General features: G+C 40.4%; 1 protein-coding gene across 2 annotated transcripts in view; it reads right to left on the bottom strand.

The window, feature by feature from the left end:
- gpr37b (G protein-coupled receptor 37b) overlaps positions 1–21,982 on the bottom strand; it is a 69,393-nt gene extending 47,411 nt beyond the window's left edge. The window contains exons 1-2 of one of the 2 annotated variants that reach the window (XR_007437934.1): positions 20,707–21,982; positions 4,223–5,377 (exon numbers count right to left, since the gene is read on the bottom strand). Coding sequence is in view for 1 of the 2 variants with exons in the window: in XM_049474975.1 (XP_049330932.1) it covers positions 4,535–5,377; positions 20,707–21,735 (1,872 nt within the window). In the remaining variant the exon portion in view is untranslated. Of the gene's footprint in view, positions 1–382; positions 5,378–20,706 lie in introns of those variants that run through there. The other variant, XM_049474975.1, reaches the window with a different exon arrangement.
- Between the last annotated feature and the right edge of the window lie 859 nt (positions 21,983–22,841).

The following is a 22,841-nucleotide window of genomic DNA, read 5'->3' as shown; positions in this document are numbered from 1 at the left end:
ATGTTTATAAGTGGGAGTGAGTTGTGCCACTGGGCTAACATCATGCTAGCTGTATAGACTCATAGTGTAGCTTTACTAAAGCACTAAAACAGGTGTGAAATGTTTTTAAACTTGTGTATAACTGTTCACTTTCCCCTATACAGGCCAAGGTCTGTTAAGGGATTAAAGAACTCAATGGCGTGAAAAAAAAACAATATATTTGTTTTACAATGAATTATATATCTAACCATTTACGTTTTTTTTTTTTTTGTATTTTTGCAGAATGAAGAAACAATAACAAAATCATAAAATAAGTGAAAAAAGTGAAATCCTAGGTTGGTTGCATTGCATTGGTTTAAAATAAAGAGAAATAAGGGAAATAAATAAAGAGAGAGAGACCACGTTTGCTTTTTAATACGTCGGTTTGCTGTCCTCCCAGCAAACCCTTCTGTTTATTAAAGAGAATTTATGTTTTTGTTGGTTATATAAAAATGAGGTTTAGAAAACATTAACTACACTAAGCACTGTGTGAGCATCCACGTTTCTGCTATCAGACACAAACAGTTTAAAACTTCAGTCCCCACAATACCCCACACAGACTGACTTTAAGACTTTAAGATTTACAAGAATCACCTTCATCCAAAGAAATGTCACGGCACGGCAACACACGGTCATGTAGAAAGATTATAGAAATGTTACTCGCAAAGATAAGATGCAGGGGACACTTTCAGCGTGACGTCAGAACAGCGTGAAGAAGAAGAAAAAGAAGAAGAAGAAGAAGAAGAAGAAGAAGCTAAAGTGGTTGGCAGTGCAAAAAGGGTCTGTACGCAAAATCAAACGCAGTCGCTATGCTTTTCCAAACACAGAACATATTAAAGGAATGAGTTTGGCAAAAATACAAAGAACTTTGAGTTTTGGACGTTGGAAACACCTTCTCATTTAATTTTATACATTTTATTATGTTTTCCTACATAGTAAACAAATAAATTAATAGTAAATTGATCTATTTAAACTATGTAAGAACACAATGAATCATGTGTTAAACAAACCAAAATACTCTGTAAAACTCTGATCAACTTATCCTGGTAACTTTTTAGCTCTTCCATTCCTTGGGCGGTCCTGATGAGTGCCAGTTTCATCATTATAATGTTTTTGATGGTCTTTGCGGTGACTGTACGTATAAATAAAACTTTTAAAGTTCTTGAAATTCTTCTTTTTACATTGACTGACCTTTTTTCTTCACTTAGTTAAATAGTTCTTGCCATAATATGGATTATTAGGCTGGTAAATCCTATGCAGCAATATCCATTTTTTTTTTCTAAAAAACAATTTTTTTCTTTATTTAGTTTTTGCCAAAATATTATTTGGCTGGTTACTTGGATGAACTTATCCTGTGCAACAGAGGGAACCTTTGCTCTTCCTTTCCTTGGGTGGTCCTGATGAGTGCCAGTTTCATCATTGTAACAATTCTGAGGGTCTTTGCGGTGACTGTACATATAAATTAAACTTTCAAAGTTCTTGAAATTCTTCTTTTTAGATCTTCTTTAATTTTTTTCTTGAAGTATTTTTTTTTTCTTTACTTAGTTGAATAGTTATTTCCATGATATGGATTATAAGGCTGGTAACTGAATGAAAAAATGAATTTATTTTGTGCAACAGAACGTTTGCTCTTTCTTTCCTGGGGTGGTCCTGATGAGTGCCAGTTTTATCATTATAATGTTTTTGATGGTATTTGTGGCAACTGCACTTGAGAAAACAGCCAAATTTCTTAATTTTTTTCCTTAAAGTATTTTTTTCTTTATTTAGTTGAGTAGTTGTTTCTTCTCATAACCTGGATTCGAACATTACTCAAATATTCACTATTCACTGTATACCTGTAACTCTACCTCTTCACTACTTTACTTTAACTGATGCTCTCAAACTAACTTTATTAAGAGACAAGAAATTCAAGTAATTAACTCTTGATGAGTTCAGCACAGCTGTTAACTGAAAGCCTGAATTCCAGGAGACTCTACCTCATAAAACTGACTGAAAAAATGAATGTCAAGATGTGTAAAGCTGATCATCTAAGAAGGTAAAATATAAAATATATTCTGGTTTGTTTAACACTTTTTTCACAGTTTGGATGACTTTACTATTAATCTACAATGCAGAACATTAAAAAGAAATATATGAAAAATCACTGAATTTATGGTGTATAACTTTTGACTGGTACTGTACCTCAGATGCAGTCGATCAGCCATATTTGAACTTTAAAATGTCTAAATATAATTTATCTGAATCTGTGTTTTTGCTGCCAATTTTGTTTTACTCACACTTTAATAGCAAATAAATTGCAAAAAACTTGTATATGCACTTACAGAGCTGAGTTCTGTGACACACTCCAGTGTTTAGTTAAGTTAGTAATGTTAGCTTAGCATCTCCTTCTCTTTGTAGAATAAAGAAGTAAATATCTAAGATACCCAGGTAAACTGATAAGACTAAATCTGAGGTTCATGTTTAGATTTTTACCAAACCATTCCTTTAAAGACAGTAATACAGAAATGGCGTAATGCACATTCGTGTACATTTCCGTTCTTTAACATACGCAGAGGTGTGAGGTCAAAGTATTTATTTACATGTGTGAAAATCAGAAACCATGTGCTTTTACAGTACAGCTGGTAGATACCGTATTTTTCCTACTATAAGGTGCACTTAAAATTATTTATTTTTCCCAAAAAATCATTATTATGTCTTATAATCCAGTGCTCCTTATGTATAAATTTTACCAGTCAGGTACTGTGAATGGAGCAGCATTAGCATTAGCCGCTAACCATGCTAAGCGCTAGCTCTTTCACCGTTCAGAGGTGAGTATTATCTACCTGTTGTCTGCTGCTAACTCTGGCTAGCACTGCTGCAGCAGCATTAACATTAGCCGCTAACCGTGCTAAGCGCTAGCTCTTTAACTGTTCAGAGGTGAGTAAATCAGACTGTAGTCGGCATGTTTTTAACTTGGTAAAACAAGCTACCTGGAATAAACCGCTAGCTAATATCACCCTGGCTTACGGAAACACTCTGGGTTCCTATCAGTTGCTATGGGTTGCTATCAGTCAGCATTTACTAGTGTTAACCGTGACTAGTGCTAGTGGTTAGCTGCTAATGCTAATGCTGCTGCTGCACCCAGCCATAGTGTAAATCTGGAAATCTAAGATTACTGTAAATAAACTGAAGAGTTTTACTCAATCTGTGTAGATTGACTTTAAAAGAAAATATTATTTTTAAGAATTACAGTTTTGTTTACTTAGCTCAGCTAAGAGATCTGCTTAATTGGAAGGGAAACATGGCGACACACTTGTTCCTTTCTAGTGTCACATTATAATAAAAACGCCTTATAATCCAGTGCTCCTTATAGTGTGAAAAATACGGTAATCAGCCCGTCTACCTGAAGATCTGTCTTCCTGCAGGTTTATAGGAAGGTAGATCTCCAGCAGCAGCGCTAGTGACCACTATAGTACAAGATGTATAATTGTTGGCAAGAACTAGGGGTGTAAAAATGCATCAGTGCATCCTGATGAATGGATTTGAGGATGCCGATTCAACTGCATTATCTTTGGAATGTCAGAATTGATCCCAGTGAATTATATGATTAATAGGAATATGACGCCATTTTTTGGGGTTAAAATTGAAATGTCCAATAAAGTCATTGTTAATGCATTGTATTTTTAAAAGTGATTATGAACAGAATGCTTGCCGGCACTGCAAAACATTTTTTTAGCCAGTCAAAACATCTTAAATCTAGACAGCTCTGTAAAAAAATAAGAGAGATACTTAAAAATGCTGAGTTTCTTTGATTTTACCAAATTGTAAACCTCTGGAATATAATCAAGAGGAAGATGGATGATCACAAACCATCAAACCACCAAACTGAACTGCTTGAATTTTTACACCAGGAGTAAAGCAGCATAAAGTTATCCAAAAGCAGTGTGTAAGACTGGTGGAGGAGAACATGATGCCAAGATGCATGAAAAAAAACTGTGATTAAAAACCAGGATTATTCCACCAAATATTGATTATTTCTGAACTCTTAAAACTTTATGAATATGAACTTGTTTTCTTTGCATTATTTGAGGTCTGAATTTGAGCCATTTCTAATTTTCTGTAAATAAATGCTCTAAATGAGAATATTTTTATTAGTAATTTGGGAGAAATGTTGTCTGTAGTTTATAGAATAAAAAAACAATGTTCAATTTACTCAAACATAAACCTATAAATAGCAAAATCAGAGAAACTGATTCAGAAACTGAAGTGCTCTCTTAATTTTTTTCTATTTTTTTCCAGAGTTGTATGAAGCATCTCTAATGGAACATCCAAATGAATCGCTACCCAATTGACTGTAATTAAATCAAACTGTGGTGAACTGTACTAAAACCACTTGGACTCCAAACTGGGATGAAATTCGAGGTTTTAAAGCACCAAATCGCGTTCTAAAGCATCACAACAGCTTTTACACCCCTACAGCTAACAGACACACGTTGGCACGCCGTCCATCGGCACGCCGTCCCCCGGCGCGACCCTCTCAGCAGTGCGACCCCGCCGCCGTGTAGTTGGACATCTCCCTGCGGATGGTGCTGAACGGGGACAGCTCCAGCTCCGTGGTGCACTCGTGCTCGTTGTCGTCGCTGGCGGCGGCCGAGGAGCGTCCGGCCAGGCCGCAGGACTCGCCGCCGCCGCAGCAGCAGCAGCAGCACTCCAGGAAGGCGCGGCCGAAGGGCCGGCACAGGCAGAGCAGCAGGACGGGCGTGACGGCCGCCCGCAGGAACAGCAGCAGCTGGCTGATGAGGTGCAGCAGGGCCATGGTGTCGGGCGGCACTCCGGCCGCCATGTAGGCCGACGCCATGTTGCAGACGTTCTCCGGCACCACGCAGGCGCCGTAAACGATGGCCAGCGCCACCACCGTGCAGTTCATCTGGCTCTCCAGGCGGATCTGCTTCTTGTTGCCGCGGGCGCAGCCCCTCTCCGCCCGGCGGATCCGGCGCGCCGTGGCCAGCGAGCTGCCGATGGTGAAGAGCGTGGGCAGGCAGAAGTAGCAGCCGAAGCACCACCACAGCCGCGCGCCCTCGTACGTCAGGCCCAGGACGTACAGCGTGTCCGGCAGGGTGGAGGAGATGCGCACCACGCAGCGCTGTTCCTCCACCGCCTCCTCCCCCGCACCGCCGCCGCTGTTCTCCGACACCAGCTGGCGAATCAGGAGCTCCGGCAGCGCCAGCAGCAGAGCGCCGATCCAGATCACCGCCAGCTTGGCCGCGGTGGACGTGCAGTTCTCGATCATCTCGTAGTACATCTGCACGTTAGTGGCGGCGCGGAAGCGGTCAATACAGAGGGCACACAAGGTGAAGGTAGTTACTCCTAAAGACGCCACCTGCAGGAAGAAGAAGAAACAACAAGACCTAAACAATCACAATCAGAAACAGAAAAAAATGTTCAGTTAAAAGTCTAAAACCTGTTGTTTCTACTTTTCAGTAAGAGTTGGTTTTAGTTTTACTTTAAACTGGAATTATATATATGTATATATATATATATATATACAGTATATACTAAATGCAAGTATCTACAGAGGTATCTATTATCTCTCTATATACGTATATACAGCTCTAGGAAAAAAAAATAAAGAGAGAACTTAAAAATGATGAGTTTCTTTGATTTTACCAAATTAAAAACCTCTGGAATATAATCAAGAGGAAGATGGATGATCACAAACCATCAAACCACCAAACTGAACTGCTTGAATTTTTACACCAGGAGTAAAGCAGCATAAAGTTATCCAAAAGCAGTGTGTAAGACTGGTGGAGGAGAACATGATGATAAGATGCATTAATGAAAACTGGGATTAAAAAAAAGAATTATTCCACCAAATATTGATTATTTCTGAACTCTTAAATGAATGCTTTATGAATATGAACTTGTTTTCTTTGCATTATTTGAGGTCTGTTACTTCTCATTTCTCACAGCACATCTATACCCCGAGAAGCAAAGCAGCAAATTCCGCTTACTTAAGTAATCTTATCACTCTACAGCTGGATTCAAGACTTTCTCATTTTCAAAGAGTGTTAAGAGTCAGAATCCAGAATAGAACATCCTGCTCCATCACTATAAGCCTGAGCTTCTCAGTCCTGGTCCTGGAGGAGCGCTGTCCTGCATATTTAGTGATTTTCACACTTTTACACTATCGGGATTGGCTGGATCAGGTGTGTTGAGAGCAGAGGGACTCCAGCAGCAGGATTGAGCCCCCAAGGCTCTTCTGTACACCCTGTTTACCCACGACTGCGTCAACGGTAGGGGTGTGACGAGAAACTCATCTCAGGAGACGAGACAAGACATGATACTGGGTTCACAAGAGATTTTAGCCCTTTTTAACCCTCTGAGAAACAGTGCTGCCCTCAGGCGACCATACATATCCTGTTCTTTCCCATACTAATCCCATATACCACATTCTGAAACCTGTACTTCCCACACAACTCATTCTCTACCTGCACTTTACTCATAACTACTCTCTCACCTTCTCTAGATCATGTATTCCCAAACTTTTGTGACTCACAGCACGCTCAACCCACCACGAAACTTCTCACGGCTCCTAAAATAATTTGTTTCAACGTTTAAAACCAAAATGCAGCAGTAGTTTTTGTTTCCTGTGCACAAAAAGTACTACTTCTATCCTGTATGATCTCACAGTGAGGATTCTGTATTTAACTGGCAACCCCCCTTGAGAGTTCTACTGAGACATATGACTGGCAACCTATGACCAAATCTCATATGTGTTCTTAATAAGTGGGTGGAAAAACCCTAACCCTATCAAAAAAGAGCAAACATTTGTTTTGGTTACCTGTGCAAACAAATTAGAGAACACAGTAACTAGCAAAACGAATACAGAATAATCTGCTTTTTAAGAATATCACAATATTACAATATGGAGTTTTTTTTATTGTGCCAAACATTTTGCTGATATTTACATGTACTATACAAATTATGCATTTAACACCTCTCAAGAAATATTGTGATGTTTTAATCTCATGGTATAAGATCTCGTCGCACCCCTCGTCCCCCACTGGACTTCCAACTTAAGTCAAAACTTAAATAAAGAATTTTTTTTAATCTGATGTTGATGTTTTTTCGACTTTCGACTGCAAGTATTGTAGAAACTGCTTGTATATAGTATTTGTGTGTATCTCATTTCCTCTGGTAGTAAAAGCTTGATTATTTATTTTAACCATACCTTAACTGGTGGGACATCTGTCCCTTTACAAGTCCTTAGTACAGTTTTCTTGATATAATACGGGTAAATGACAGTGCAGCTTTACTAAGAAGCCAGAAGCCAACACACTCAGAAGAAAGTGCAGCACACCAGCTCTGATACCTCAGCTAACAGAAGCCCGCGCCAGCCAGCACCACAATAAAAGTGAATAGGGAAGAGATAACCATGTTCTGTAACCACTCAGAGAGAGCATGGTTAGTTGCACTCGCTCAGACTCTGGCTGCTGAAGGAGAAGCAGGAAATCATGGTTTGTTGAGGACACTAGTTGAGTTCTGAGGCTTTGTTCCTGTAATACCGATACTGGATAAAGAGGAGGTCAGGAACCGGGAGTTCTGCTGAAAGAACAACAATCTCTTTCTCTCTGAATGTCAGAAAGACAAAAGGTTAAAGGGCATTTGTTTCCCTGAGGCAGTCGGGCTCAACTACCTCCTTCCTGTCCACTTTATTATTATCAGTACAGTGTTTATAGTCTATTGACTTTACTTCTGTATTCTTCCTATGTTTGTGACAGTGTGTGTGCTCACATCAAATTCATAATCAGATTATAAACTGATCACAGGGTATCTCATAATACAATATCATCAAAATACGTCGCCCATGATAATGTGATTCTGCAATATTCAATATATCACCTTTCTGTTCGATACTTCATGGCATCTGTGTTAATGAAGAGGATAATATATATATTTGTGTAACATGCCGTGATATTCCTTTTATTTAATCAGTAATGTGACCTTCGTTGATGGTTCTCTGTTTCTCAGCTTGTCCAGAAATGCATGTTTAAAGCATAAAAAAACCTTTCCAAATGTAGTGAGGGTCAGAAGCAAATGCTAATGCTGCTGCACCTAGCCTTAGTGGAAATGTAGACGTTAAGCCACTCCACTGAAGTACAGCATTATACAGGAGTTTCAGTTTCAACTCTTTCGCTACTCAGCATTAGCCGCTAACCATGCTAAGCGTTAGCTCTTTAATCGTTCAGAGGCAAATATATCAGACTGTAGTCTGTAGCATGTTTACTGTGTTAGAACAAGCTACGTGGGAAGAACCGCTAGCTAATATCAGCCTGGCTTACCGGAACACAGTCTTTCTTAGTGTAGCCATGTTGGGCTGCAATTAGCTGCTAATGCTAATGCTGCTGCACCTAGCCTTAGTGTAAATCTGCAAATCTAAGCTTACTGTAAATAAACAGAAGTGCTTTACTCACACAAATAAACAGGACTTTCAGGACATTCAGCACTCGTTTGACTTTAAAAGAAAATGTTTTTTTTAGAATTACAGTTCTGTTTACTTAGCTTTACACCCCTGCAAAATGCACCTATTAATTCGGTACAAATAAAACAGAAAATAGAGGTTGGGCCGGACTGACATCCTTCAGAAGCTCATCTAAAGCGAACTAAACCCCACCTTCCTGCTCAGAAACTGAAATCTGGACGTGAGATATGATGCATAACCGAGAAAACATCGTGTTTGTCTTCATTTCTGTAATTATAGGGCAATCAGGGACATCACCATTGAGGAGGAGACAATTAGGGAGAATGTATTTAGACTGCATTCTGCCAAACCGCACAAGCCCAACACTTTTAATCTCTAAAAGCAGCTCCAGCCGAATCGCTGCCATTCTGACAAAAAGCATATGATCCATTAAGCTCCATCACATCCATTAAGAAGCAGTAATGGCATAGCATTAATTTATTAGGTGTGAATTAGGTGGGTTGGTGCTCCATTAGCAGTTTTCTAACCCCCCCAGACGGTTGTATATCAAGTGGTCTGAATATATATTCAATATTCAGACTGAATTACAAGCGTCTGCAGAACCTCAGCCTGTATAATCATATTCACCGGGAAATTAAAGATTACGAGTGCAGTTCTGAGCTGAAATTCGTACAGTTTCACCTCCTGTTTCACAAATCCGGCAGAAACCTGATGAACGTTATGTGTTTCTGTATAACTATAACCCTGCTTCAGATCACTGGATTAGTGGTCTCTGAAGAAAGACAGGATTACAGCTCTTGCTCATGAATATTTATACATGCAAACATATCGCCTCTGATTGGCTAACAGCACTGCAGCAGAGAACGCCTACCTGCTGCCTTCCCCCACAGTCAATTTTACAGCTGTAAAACTCAAAGAACAAAATGTTTTCAGAGATACAGCTTTAATCATAAAGATTTTGAACTGAGTGATATATAAAATTAACCCTTAAACTTCTCTTAGTAATGTCAGACTCTCAGCATCCCTTGGCCGCAAATCAATGTTATCAATACGTGGGCTGTGTGTAGGCGTTGATGTTTTTATCAGCTAAAATAGCACTACTAAACTCTTACCTCAAACTGCAGATTAGCAGCAGAACTCTGATATTTACAGGTTTTATGAGCAGCAGAACAGGATTTAGAGAAGTGTGAGGAGTCTCAGGTGTTTCTTCTGACAGGAGTCGACCAGAGTTTCAACAGGTAACTTTAGAAAGCTGCTCAGATCACAGGTCATGTAAGACATGCTGATTCCTGATGACAGGGAGAACTTCTCAAACTGGCTGTATTTAAGCTGTCAGAAAATGATGTAGGTGAACCTCCACGCCTGAGTTTGTGACCAAAAGCTCAAATGCAGTTGGGTTATGCACCATGACAATGACCTAAAGCACTCAAGGAAGTCCACTTTTGGCTTAAAATAATTCAAAAGCACAATACAAAGGCAAATATTAATACGAAAAGAAGAAAATAATAATAAATAAACAAATAATACTACTAAACTCTTACCTCAGACTTGGTGATTCGGTGTTTGTGCAGTTTCACCACACCGAAGCCCCGGAGTCTATATACGCTCTATATCATAATAAAATCCAACGTGAACAGCGCCCGCTTTATCCGGTGTTCTGTCGAGTTGCGCTGCCTGTGCTTCCCTACTGATATTATTTAAGGTCTCTGTAAAACGCAGAATCCACCGGAGATCCGATTTTAACCTATAGTGTTACTGCTTACACATGACAGCTAAAGTTAATTTAGCTATTTAAAGAGAAATTGTAAACAGAGCTAAAAGCTCCAGCGGGGCCATGAATACTATAATTGACGGGTTGATGTAGACACGGTGCTTTTCCTGATCAACTTGTTTTTCTGAACATATTTTCTTTTACCAGCTGCTGCAGACAATGAGGAAGAGGATGAGGAAGAGTGTCATCATGTGCAGCACCATAAACAACTCAGAGAGACCTGCTGTATTTCACAATAAAACAAAAACCTTTTTAAAGATGTGATCAACTTTTAATTAATCTGAAAAGTCCGTCTGTTGTCAATAAATGTCCCTAATGGCTTAAAATGATTCACTTGTTCCAAATTATTATTATTATTATTATTATTATTATTATTATTAACACTGACCCTATGCTGCTAGCTACCCTCCTTCATCCAAAACAGAGCTCCTTGGTGTAACTAACATTAAGATCAAGACACACAGCAGCCGCCACTAAAAGTGCACAGTGCGAGTGTATCCGACCTTTAGTGACCTCTCACTCGCCTCCTAACACGTCTGATATCTACAGTCTGAGCCATTCGGGAGCCATTTTGTGATATACAGCTTCTCCAGCAGCAGGTGATGGGCCGCTCACCGATACGGCCGTTAATAACGGTCCATTAAACTCCTGATTAAGAGGTCCTTCAGCCCCGCAGAGGCAGCGGTTATTAATCTGCCTTTAGTGGTTGCTCGGAGGCGCGGTGGCCGGGGGTGGTTGCTCTGGGGCCGCCGGGGCTCGACTATAGCTCTTCTCTATTGACAAAACGAATTACAGTGAAGAAGCGCATGAGTGGGCTCCAGACAAAGGCCATTACGGTTACGGTGTTTTATATAAAGCAGGCTGATGCATAAATCCTCCTGATAAAGGGCTCAGCTCTGGAAGCCAACGGCCAGTAAGATATACCGCGAATAAATCAGCTGCTGTGTCGTAAAGTGGATTTAGATCCAAACATTCGCAGAGTTTATGCAGGGCAGGAGAACCTGATCTGTCCTGGCTGTGGTTAAAGAGTCTTGTTAAAGATTTGGGGTTAAAGTGGCTGTTTTTCAACCCAAAGCTCTTTCTTCTTGATTAATGGTACAAAACTATTGGCATTTTTGGATACTGACCTCCTATTGACCTCACCTCAAAACACTCAAATGCATGAATACAATTTAAGAGATAACACTTTACAATAATGACATTACATTAACTAACAGTTCTTATAAAAGAAAGTGCCAACTAACTATTAAATGACACTAGTTAAGACATTATGAACAGAGCTTCTGAATATATCTACACTGATGGGCGTGGTGTTCTGGAAATGAGGTGTGTTCAGGTACATTTCTGGAGTTTTATCTTGTTTATCTTGGTAACAGAAAACACAGGAGCTCCACTGACTGAATACAACCTAGACAGACGCCAACAGTCAGACGCTCATCGCTATCTCTGTAACACATGCGCGCAATAAAAAGAATAAACAGAATACTAAATAAAATAACCTAAAATAATTTCTTTACAGCGTGAACCAGCAGCTCAGTTTCCTCTGCTGAGAAGAGTTTGTTGAACACGTCCAGGTAGCTGCACTGTTACAATAGCAATCCACCAAAGACAGAGCTCACCTGATCTACTCTTAAAGAGAATGATGAGCAAGAGACACTCTGATTGGTTAATTATTTTATGTTATATAAGCGTGTGAGGAATGTTTATGGTTTAATTGGGATATTTAGCACACTTTTGGTCAGTAAGCATTAAAAAAGAACATCAGTTCAATGAGTTTTTGCATCAATTAATCAATTACAGATCTGATTTACAGTATAAATTAGTATAAAACTGAAATAATGAATTCTCTCAGCTTCAGTAAAAGAACTTCTTGTGTTCTGAGCAACAGCTTACTGCCTCTTCTTCTTCTGCATTAATGCTACACTGAAGTCAGAAGTGAGATTCAGCTGCTGAGCTGGAAAATGACGAGCGACGCATCAACAAACTCAGAGGTGGGCGGTGAAGAAGATGCAGCCTGGAGGAAGGAGGTACCCAACCAACCAAGAGAGAGGCAGCCAGCGTGGTGGAGCGCGGCAGGAGAGAGAAATGGCGTTGAAACACTGTGGAAATGTAGGAGGAACAGCAGCAGTTCTGTTTGGAACTGGAAGGGAAACCACAGCAATTGAAGCAACAAAATGACTAAATTAGGCCTGTCGCGATAACTACGTTATCGACTTATCGTACGATAATTTGTGAATGTATTCGAGGCTAATAGGACTGTCTCAAAACTGAACAGCTTTAGAGAAGGTTTAGTAGGTTTAGAGTAGTCCAGTAGTCTGTTTTAATGTGGAGTTCCACGGCTCCGGTGTGGGAGTATTTTAGCTTTAAGCCAATTGAGCGAGGAGAACCATCAACGCAAAAAATGGTGAATATGGAGAAAAATGGTGTAATAGTATTATTATGCTAGTAAATTATTACTTGTTTCATGTTGTTTTAAAGCTCCTTTGGGAGCCCAGAAGCAGGAAAAAAGCTTTTTCTAAAGTGCTGCTTTAAAATGACAATATTACCATTTATCGCAATAATTTCTGAGACTATATATCGTCCTGAAAATGTTGTTATCATGACAGGCCTAGTCTGAATCCCATTGACCATGGTTCTTCAACAACGTTTTGGGCACTTGTCATCATTTAATGGTTCTACCGTTGGTGGTAGAACCATCAAAGCCGAGACAACAGAAGCAGAATTCTTCTTTTGCATTCTGTTGACCTTCTGGATTGGGTCAAATAGTCAGATTAAAGACACCAGGCACTATTTTAGCTGGATTTATGGGCATGCCTGTGTGTCTTTGGCATCGTTTTGGTGCAAAAAATATACCTTGCGCAGTTCGAAACGTGCAAAAGTCTTTTTGTGTTTTAACTGTGGGTGTAACGTGAAATAAACCAATGAGTGCACCAGTTGTCATAGCCTTTAAGAGCCAGGTGAGCTCTGACTTTGGCATGTTTGTATCTTAACAGCACAGTGCTTTTGTGCGTTTTGAGCAGAGGAAATGCCTGAACACACCTCACTTCCAGACCACCACGCCCATCAGTGTAGATATATTCCTAAATTCTGATGCTATTTTAAAGGCTTGGGAGCAAAGCGTGAAAATAGATTGTTGACGGGGTGTAAGATAGCAACGAGCATCAAGACTCTTCTGCAAAACCTGGGTGACTTAATGCAAACATTAATTCTGCTCTCTGTCAGAAAACATCATACCATGTCCACCCCTTTGGTTTGTGACCTAAAGCTCAAATGCAGTTGGGTTATGCAGCATGACAATGACCCAAAGCACTAAAGAAAGTTCACCACTAAAGGGCTGAAAAGAAATAAAATCAAGGTTTTGGTGTGGATAAGTCAAAGTCCTGACTTCAATCCCATTAAGATTCTCTGGTAAGACCTTGAACAGATAATTGTGCTTGAAAACTCTTTAGTTATAGTCAAATTTAAATAATTATGAAAAGAATAGCGAGATAAAAGTTCTCCAAAATGATGTAAATACTCATTGCAAGTTATCACAAATATTTTATTCTGTTCCACCAAACTCCTTTGTAGTGAAAATGCTGGAATTGTCTGAAAATGAGGGTTATTGAGATATATTTTATATTATCTATGGCATGAATTATATTTTTTGGGAGATAATGAGAGTGTTCTTTGTTCTTTATACCTCCTACATTCATGCAATATATAATAATACAGCCATAAATAAAAGTTACGGTCTAGCAAAAGCCATTGGCATTAGGTCTGTTTATATGTTTGATATTATTTGTTTATTTATTAGTATTTTCTTCCTTTTGTATAAATATTTGCCTTTGTATTGTGCTTTTGAATTCTTTTAAGCCAAAAGTGGACTTCCTAGAGTGCTTTGGGTCATTGTCATGGTGCATAACCCAACTGCATTTGAACACCTGAAGCTCCTCATACTTCTCTAAATCCTGTTCTGCTGCTCATAAAACCTGTTTATATCAGAGTTCTGCTGCTACTCTGCAGTTTAAACTAACTTAATCACTGGAGAAGTCTGGCGTGAGCTGCATTTGGCTGCGGGAGAAGAACTCGGATCCAGAACCGAACCCCCTCCAGCTCACAAGCTGCCGGCGTGAGGGGGGGGATGTGTGTGAGCGAGCGCCAGGTTTAATCTAATCTTCAGAGACACACACCTCCTCTACGATCTCTCACTCTGAGTCACTCCTAGTCTGTTCTGGCAGCTTCTCCTCTTGTCTCAGATAAATGACCATGAGCTTCTTCCTGAAGATCACACTTAACCCGATTCTCGGCCCGAAGCCCGGTCCGGTCCGGTCTCTGTACTCCTGAGAAAGACCGGAAAAATCCACCACGAGTTCTCTAAACGCAAAATAAATTCAGACTCAAACTTCCATTGCCGATATTCGTTTAGGTGTGACATTAGTTACTCAGAAAATTTTAAATAGATCGCATCTTTTTTTAGTCCAGGTCCCTTTGGGACTTCCTTTGCTTAGAAGACGTGAACAAGTGAGCTGCACTTTTCCCACAGCAGGACGAGACACTCAGCATCATACTGATAAGCACTGCTGGATAATATGACATAAAATCAATATCATGATGAATTAAACTAACATTTCACCTTGATTACGATTAATAAACAATTACAAGCTGTGGAAAAAAAAATAACTGCTTGAATTTTTGCACCAGGAGTAAAGCAGCATAAAGTTATCCAAAAGCAGTGTGTAAGACTGGTGGAGGAGAACATGATGACAAGATGCATGAAATTAAAAACTGTGATTAAAAACCAGGGTTATTCCACCAAATATTGATTATTTCTGAACTCTTAAAACTTTATGAATATGAACTTGTTTTCTTTGCATTATTTGAGGTCTGAAAGCTCTGCATCTTTTTGGTTATTTCAGTCATTTCTCATTTTCTGTAAATAAATGCTCTAAATGAGAATATTTTTATTTGTAATTTGGGAGAAATGTTGTCTGTAGTTTATAGAATAAAACAACAATGTTCATTTTACTCAAACATAAACCTATAAATAGCAAAATCAGAGAAACTGATTCAGAAGGTCTGTGACTGTTTTAATACTATAAATCAATACAAATATTTTGCTCTGTCTAATCGACACTAATACACTTAATAAAGTGTAGTTATAGAGGATGTTTTGGTGTACTTTTATATTAGGACATTCACAATGTGCAAATTTTAATGATTTATCCATAATCCTGTGCTCCTGCTGACGTCCAGTCATCTGCATCTCACCACTATCAAAAGCACACTGCTCAGCCAATCAGCTCTCTCTCCTGCCTTGCCCCTAAACCCATACATCACACAGTGCCCCTCCCAAACTGCCGCTCCCAATCAGGGGGTTTATTTAGCTTTTAAGATTAGTGCTGACCGTTAGACGGGCATGTTCTCTGCAGCCTACAACTGCTTCTACTCTCCACCTCTGTCTGTGTGTGTGTGTGAGAGTGTGTGTGTGAGAGTGTGTGTGTGAGTGTGTGTGTGAGAGTGTGTGTGAGTGTGTGTGTGTGAGTGTGTGTGAGAGTGTGTGTGTGAGTGTGTGTGTGAGAGTGTGTGTGTGAGTGTGTGTGTGTGAGTGTGTGTGAGAGTGTGTGTGTGAGTGTGTGTGTGAGTGTGTGTGTGTGAGTGTGTGTGTGTGTGTGTGTGTGAGTGTGTGTGTGTGAGAGTGTGTGTGTGTGTGTGAGAGTGTGTGTGTGAGTGTGTGTGTGTGAGAGTGTGTGTGTGAGTGTGTGTGTGTGAGAGTGTGTGTGTGAGTGTGTGTGTGAGTGTGTGTGTGTGAGAGTGTGTGAGTGTGTGTGAGTGTGTGTGTGTGAGAGTGTGTGTGTGTGTGTGAGAGTGTGTGTGTGAGTGTGTGTGTGTGAGAGTGTGTGTGTGAGTGTGTGTGTGTGAGAGTGTGTGTGTGTGTGTGTGTGTGAGTGTGTGTGTGTGAGAGTGTGTGAGTGTGTGTGTGTGTGTGTGTGTGAGTGTGTGTGTGTGAGAGTGTGTGTGTGAGTGTGTGTGTGTGAGAGTGTGTGTGTGAGTGTGTAAGGGAAGATGTGTGTGATGTGAGGCAGTGAGTAATTGTGCTCGAGGCTGTCTCTCTCTCTCTCTTTATGTGTGAGTGTGTGTATAGTGTGTGTGTGTGTGTGTGTGTGTGAGAGAGTGTGTGTGTGAGAGTGTGTGTGTAAGTGTGTGTGTGTAGAGCTTTCTCACACACTGACCCTGCGGACTGACCGCGCTCATCACTTAACCCAAATACAGTCACTGCTGATCATCGTCACACACACACACACACACACACACACACACACATACACACACACATACACATACATACACACACACACACACGCATATACACACACACATCCAATCATACACTATGCAGCACACATGCAGTCATGCAGCATTATATGCATGCATGCACACACTTACAGTACACTCACCTACATTAACACACATACATATATATATATATGCAGCCATGGTGCTATTTCTGTCTCAGTTATATTACATTTACACACATAAAAATGAACTGCTTGAATTTTAGCACCAGGAGTGAAGCAGCATAAAGTTATCCAAAAGCAGTGTGTAAGACTGGTGGAGGAGAACATGATGCCAAGATGCATGAAATAAAAACTGTGATTAAAAACCAACCAGGGTTATTCCACCAAAAATAACCCTAACACTGGGCAATATGGATCAAACTAATATATAAATGAGTTGGAGAATGAAACTGAAACACCTGGTTTTAGAGCACAATAATTGATTGTGGTGACGGACAGTTCTGGTGGAAACAGGAGAGTTGAGGTGCACATTGAATTCTGCGTGATTTGATCAGCCGTGGTTTTATGTTTTTTGGATACAATCCGGGTTAGCACCCGAACATCCCTTTCAGACAGCTTCCTATTACAGCGTCCACAGTTAATCCTGTTGGATGTGGTTGGTGCTTCTTGGTGGTATGCTGACATTACCCTGGATACCGTGGCTCTTGATGCATCACAAAGACTTGCTGTCTTGGTCACAGATGCTCCAGCAAGACGTGCACCAACAATTTGTCCTCTTTTGAACTCTGGTATGTCTCCCATAATGTTGTGTGCATTGCAATATTTAGAGCAGAACTGTGCTCTTACCCTGCTAATTGAACCTTCACACTCTGCTCTTACTGGTGCAATGTGCAATTAATGAAGATTGAACACCAGGCTGCTCCAATTTAGACATGAAACCTAAAATCCCACACATAAATGATGACAGGTGTTTCAGATTCATTCTCCAACCCCTGTTTTGTTAATCTTCTAAGCAAAAAGACACACACACACATTTAAATATATATATATATATATATAAGTAGCTGAAAGTAGCTGGGGTACGCCCCCGAGACTATGCACATTATATATGCCACTGAGAGGCCACCTCATCCCATTCTCCACCCTCAACCCAACCCAACAAAGCTCTCCCTCACACTAAACAAAAGCAACCTGAGCACTGCGCTCTCAGAGAGACAGAAACTCAGCAAGCAGGGCTTTGTTTCCAGTCCAGCACCGCCATACAAAGAGACGCCAGCCCCGCGCTCTCCAGGACCAACTCCTGATTAGGGAAATACGAGCTTCTGGTGCAGATTCACACTCTACAGGCTGCTGTGCAGCGTCACGCTGAGCTCCAGCGCATTATATATGCAGCCGTGACCTGGGAGGTCCATGCAGCGCATAGAAAACACAGGGGGTCTGAGACTGTGAGTGTCTGCCTGTGTTAGTGTAGACGAGATGCTGTTTTCCCTGAAGTGGAACAACTGTGCTCACATATATATATATTCTGAGAGCTCCATTTTGTAGAGCTAAATTACTGAATTAACTCTGAGTTGATGTATTTTCTTTTAGCTCAAAATATTTTAAAATTTACTTCATCGATAAACGGACACGAAAAAAGATTTTCAGACAAAATTTCCATGACTTTTCCAGGTTTTTCATGAGCGTACGAACCCTGTCTGGAATAAAATAAGAGATCACTTAAAAATGATGAGTTTCTTTGATTTTAGCAAATTAAAAACCTCTGGAATATAATCAAGAGGAAGATGGATGATCACAAACCATCAAACCACCAAACTGAACTGCTTGAATGAATTTTTACACCAGGAGTAAAGCAGCATAAAGTTATCCAAAAGCAGTGTGTAAGACTGGTGGAGGAGAACATGATGCCAAGATGAATTAAAAATGTGAGTTAAATGATCATAAATGAACACTGTTGTTTTATTCTTATAAACTACAGACAACACTTCTCCCAAATTTCAAATAAAAATAATATCAATTAACAAAAAAAAAGATGCAGAGCTTTCAGACCTCAAATAATGCAAAGAAAACAAAACGTTCATATTCATAAAGTTTTAAGAGTTCAGAAATAATCAATATTTGGTGGAATAATCCTGGTTTTTAATCACAGTTTTTTTTTCATGCATCTTGGCATCATGTTCTCCTCCACCAGTCTTACACACTGCTTTTGGATAACTTTATGCTGCTTTACTCCTGGTGCAAAAATTCAAGCAGTTCAGTTTGGTGGTTTGATGGTTTGTGAAGCTCTTATTTTTTTCTGTGTTTCTGATATTTTTGGTTTTGTCTACATCAGTGATAGGTTTTTCTTGTAAGTGAGAATTCAGGTTTGTTGTAACTCCCACATACTTCTCATTTTCTCAGCACAGCGGTGTCTGGAAATGACTTTAGTTTTATCAGGGGAGCATCGCTGGAACTTGTGAAGCGAGAGCTACAGTTACAGCCCATCTCAGAACACTCCCCGTTCCTACAGTGTCCTGTATAAATCAGAAAACCCAAACCGTGCACTGAATACTGAACACACAGCTGAATATTAATGCTTTTATCTGTGTTTTTCTAGATTTCTACAGTATCACACAATTTACACCACTTACAGTATATCAGCCAACAGTTCAACAACCAGCTCAGCAACAACATACAGAACGGGAGCATCTTAGAACTACAGGTTTAAGGTGTCCATTATAAGAAATATATCCCAGTGGTCACAGAGAAAAGCGCTATTTTTAACCTTCATTCGTAAAGGTTAAGTGAAAAATAGATAAAAAAAAAATAAAAATGGCAAAATGAAAAAAAAAAAAGAACAAGGTTCTTGCATATACTTTCTCATTAAGAGCTTTAGAAACAGACAAATAAACATAAAATGTTTGAGAACGCGATAAAATTTTAGAGCAATATGGCTCTAAAATAATATGATATTTTAAGGTTTTTTGGGTATTTTGCGTTAACGATATTCTCAGCATTATGATAAAACATTGATATTAAAAAAAAAAACATTTTTAAGATGTACTTTTTTTACTCTCTACTTTAAATAAAATTAAAGTTAATCCACTATTAAGCAGGTTTCTATAATGTGAGATTCTAAGTATGAACACTAGGTGTCGCTATGATATAAACCCAATTTAAAACGCTCCTCATCTCCTTTCCTTTCTTTATTATGCCCACATTTAGGGTTGCGAGGTTTGCGTTTTTTTCTGCCAAATTGGGCCTTTTGAAAAAATTCAGGGACACCTGAAAAATTACCGCAGCCACCGAAAAACAAAAAAAGTAAAAAAAAATATCGCAATTTAACCAGAAATCTCCAGAAGATTAAAGAATGGTAAAGAGGAGAGAAGAGAGTTCAGGAGGGGCAAGAACATAAAGGAGTAAGTAAAAGTTTTTTTGCCAATTATGTTACTATAAAATATTTTTGACTTTGAAATAAAACTGTTATAAAAATAACTAATAAAACACCAATGTTAAAATATTATTAATGACTAAGATAAAGAGCAATAATGATAATAAATCTCTTATTAACAAAATACTAAGTCTTACACTTATGCTATTTGCTTAAACATAAGACAAACATATATTTTGGGTTGGTTTAAGCTTCTGCAGGGTGGGTTTAGACTGACTTTGGGCTGGATATTTTTGTTGGATCTGGCAACCCTGCCTACATCAATGTTCCTGAGCTTTTAGGAAAATATTATGAAATAAAACATCAATTTGAAAAATCTTAGTTTACACAACACTGTCAAATATAGATAGAAATAATAACTGTGTTATGTGTAAAATGTTGTGTAAATGATAGTAATCAAGAAAATGTATTATTATAAGTAGTATTATTTGTTTTATTACAGAGCCTGTGGCCCATATATTTCTCCTTCTGGCCCCAAACAAGAAAAAATTAGACACCCCTGGTCTACTTTCTTTAGGCCATTAAAAACTCACTATATCACAATACCAGTAAACATCTGATTTATCGTACAACCCTATTTATACCCTAGTTTTATGTGTAGTTCTACCTACAAAGACTTAGAACAAGCAACAGTGTGATCGACTCTGTAAAGCCAAGGCCAAGAAGTAAGAGTGTGCATCATCTGGACATCACTTATCTCTTATCTGATCAGGATGAGGATGAGAAAGATCGATGCTCTCTGAATTACCTCGATGTAAGGGATGACCTTACAGGTGTACTGGCCCATCACCCAGGTCTTGGTCAGCTCGTGGAACACCACCAGCGGCAGGCAGAACAGGAGCATGGCCAGGTCCCAGATGGCCAGGTTGGCCAGCAGGGCGTTGGAGATGCTCCTCATGTAGTAGTTGTGGCAGACCACGCACATGATGGCCACGTTGGCCGTCACGCCCACCACGAAGATGAGCAGCGAGAAGCAGGTGATGGCGTAGGCGCCGTAGGTCTCGCTGGTGACGGGGTAGAAGGGGTTGGGGAAGTACTCCTTCTCCTCGTCCTCCTCGGGGTATGGGGGGGTCATAGGGGTGGCGTCCCAGGGGTCGTCCACCTGAGGGGGGGTGTAGAACTCCTCATCCCCGGGGAGGTGGAAGGGGAGGTCGGTGGAGGTGAGGGCCAGAGGTTTGGGCATTGGTTCCAGGTAGCTGATTAAAGATGATGATGAAGAGGATGATGATGAAGAGTATGTGGTCCTAGTGGTGATTGCAGAGATTGAGGACCCGCGGTTCTGCGGTATTCTGGAGCTCTTCATGTCCTTATTCTTCGTGGTCTTGTTGTGGTGGTGGTGATGCTCCTTAGTGCCTCGTTTGCGCCGGTCGTTGCTCAGCTCTTGACCGTTAGCGTTACCGTGACCGTTGGCGTTACCGTGACCGCGCCCGTTGCCAGGGGGAGTCCCGGTTCCGGCGGGCATCTGCTCGCCGTCCAACTTCCTCCTCCGGTTGTGTCTCCTCGCGCCCAGGCCGTTGTTGGCATCTTCTGACAGCAGGTGCATGGGTAGGGGCAGGTGCGCGTACCCGTGTCCATACCCAAGCGCGTACCCGTGCGCGTGCCCGTGGCGTCTCGGTCTCGAGGAGGTGGAGGAAGAAGAGGTGGAGGAGTTGGTGTTGACACCGCTGGAGCCAAATCGCGCGAGGCCGTCCAGCCCGCGTGCATCCCGAGCATCTCCGACGGAGAGGAGCGCGAGGACCGCGAGGATGAGGAGGAGAAAGAGGAGCGCGAGACGCATGGTGGCGCGAGCGTCAGATCAGGTCAGCGCCCGCATGCCCGCGCGCCATTCCCCATTCCCGCGTCCTCCTGATGAGAACTTTCCTGCAGAGCTCCCGCATGCGCGCGCCGCAAGATCCGCCGCCACCTGAGACGTCGCGAGCCGCCACTCAAAAGCGCGCGTGCCTGGGAGCGCGAGCGCGAGCTCGAAGGCGGTGCGCCGGCCACGGCTGCATGCCGTCTGCTGCTCCTCGGGGTGCGGCAGCTTCAGCCGTCCTGGGAGAGGGAGGGGCTTGGTACAGAAGGGGCGTGGTCAAAAAATCAGAAAAACAGCGCCTTGTTTTCCCACCTGTATTGCGGACAAACTAACACCGCCCCCTGCGCTCTGATTGGCTGCTATCTCTCACTCACTCGCAGACTATCAATGAACTACTGGCCAATCCCGACGCGATGCAGAAGATACAGGTAGAGCGATGCAAGTTGATGAGACTGCAGATAGCAAGTCAATATTTTGAGATATTAAGTCATTTTTTTTAGATAAGTCATTATTTTGAGATACTAAGGCATTATTTTGAGATACTTAGTCATTATCTTGAGATACTTAGTCATTATTTGGAGAAACTAAGTTATTAATTTGAGATAGCAAGTCATTATTTTGAGATACTAAGTAATTATGTTGAGATAACAAGTCCTTATTTTGAGATACTTATTCATTATTTTGAGAATTCTTTTAGCAAGTCTGCTTTTAGGAAAAATGCTTGTTCCTTTCCAAATAATGACTTACTATCATAAGTAAGTCATTCTTTTGAGATACTAAGGCATTATTTTGAGATACTAAGTCATTATGTTGAGATAGCACATCATTAATTTGAGATACTTAATAATTATTTTGAGATACCATGCCATTATTTTAAGATATTAAGTTATTTTAAGATAGCAAGTCATTATTCGGAGATAGGAAGTCATTATTTCGAGATACCAAGTCATTCTTTTGAGATACTTAGTCATTATTTTGAGATAGTAAGTGCTTATGTTGAGATACTTAGTCATTATTTTGAGATACTTAGTCATTATTTTGAGATACTTAGTCATTATTTTGAGAATTCTTTTAGCAAGTGTGTTTGCTTT

This window comes from Astyanax mexicanus, chromosome 2 (assembly GCF_023375975.1).
Source record: "Astyanax mexicanus isolate ESR-SI-001 chromosome 2, AstMex3_surface, whole genome shotgun sequence".
NCBI lineage: Eukaryota > Metazoa > Chordata > Actinopteri > Characiformes > Acestrorhamphidae > Astyanax > Astyanax mexicanus.
This window is presented reverse-complemented; position numbering and strand designations above follow the sequence as displayed.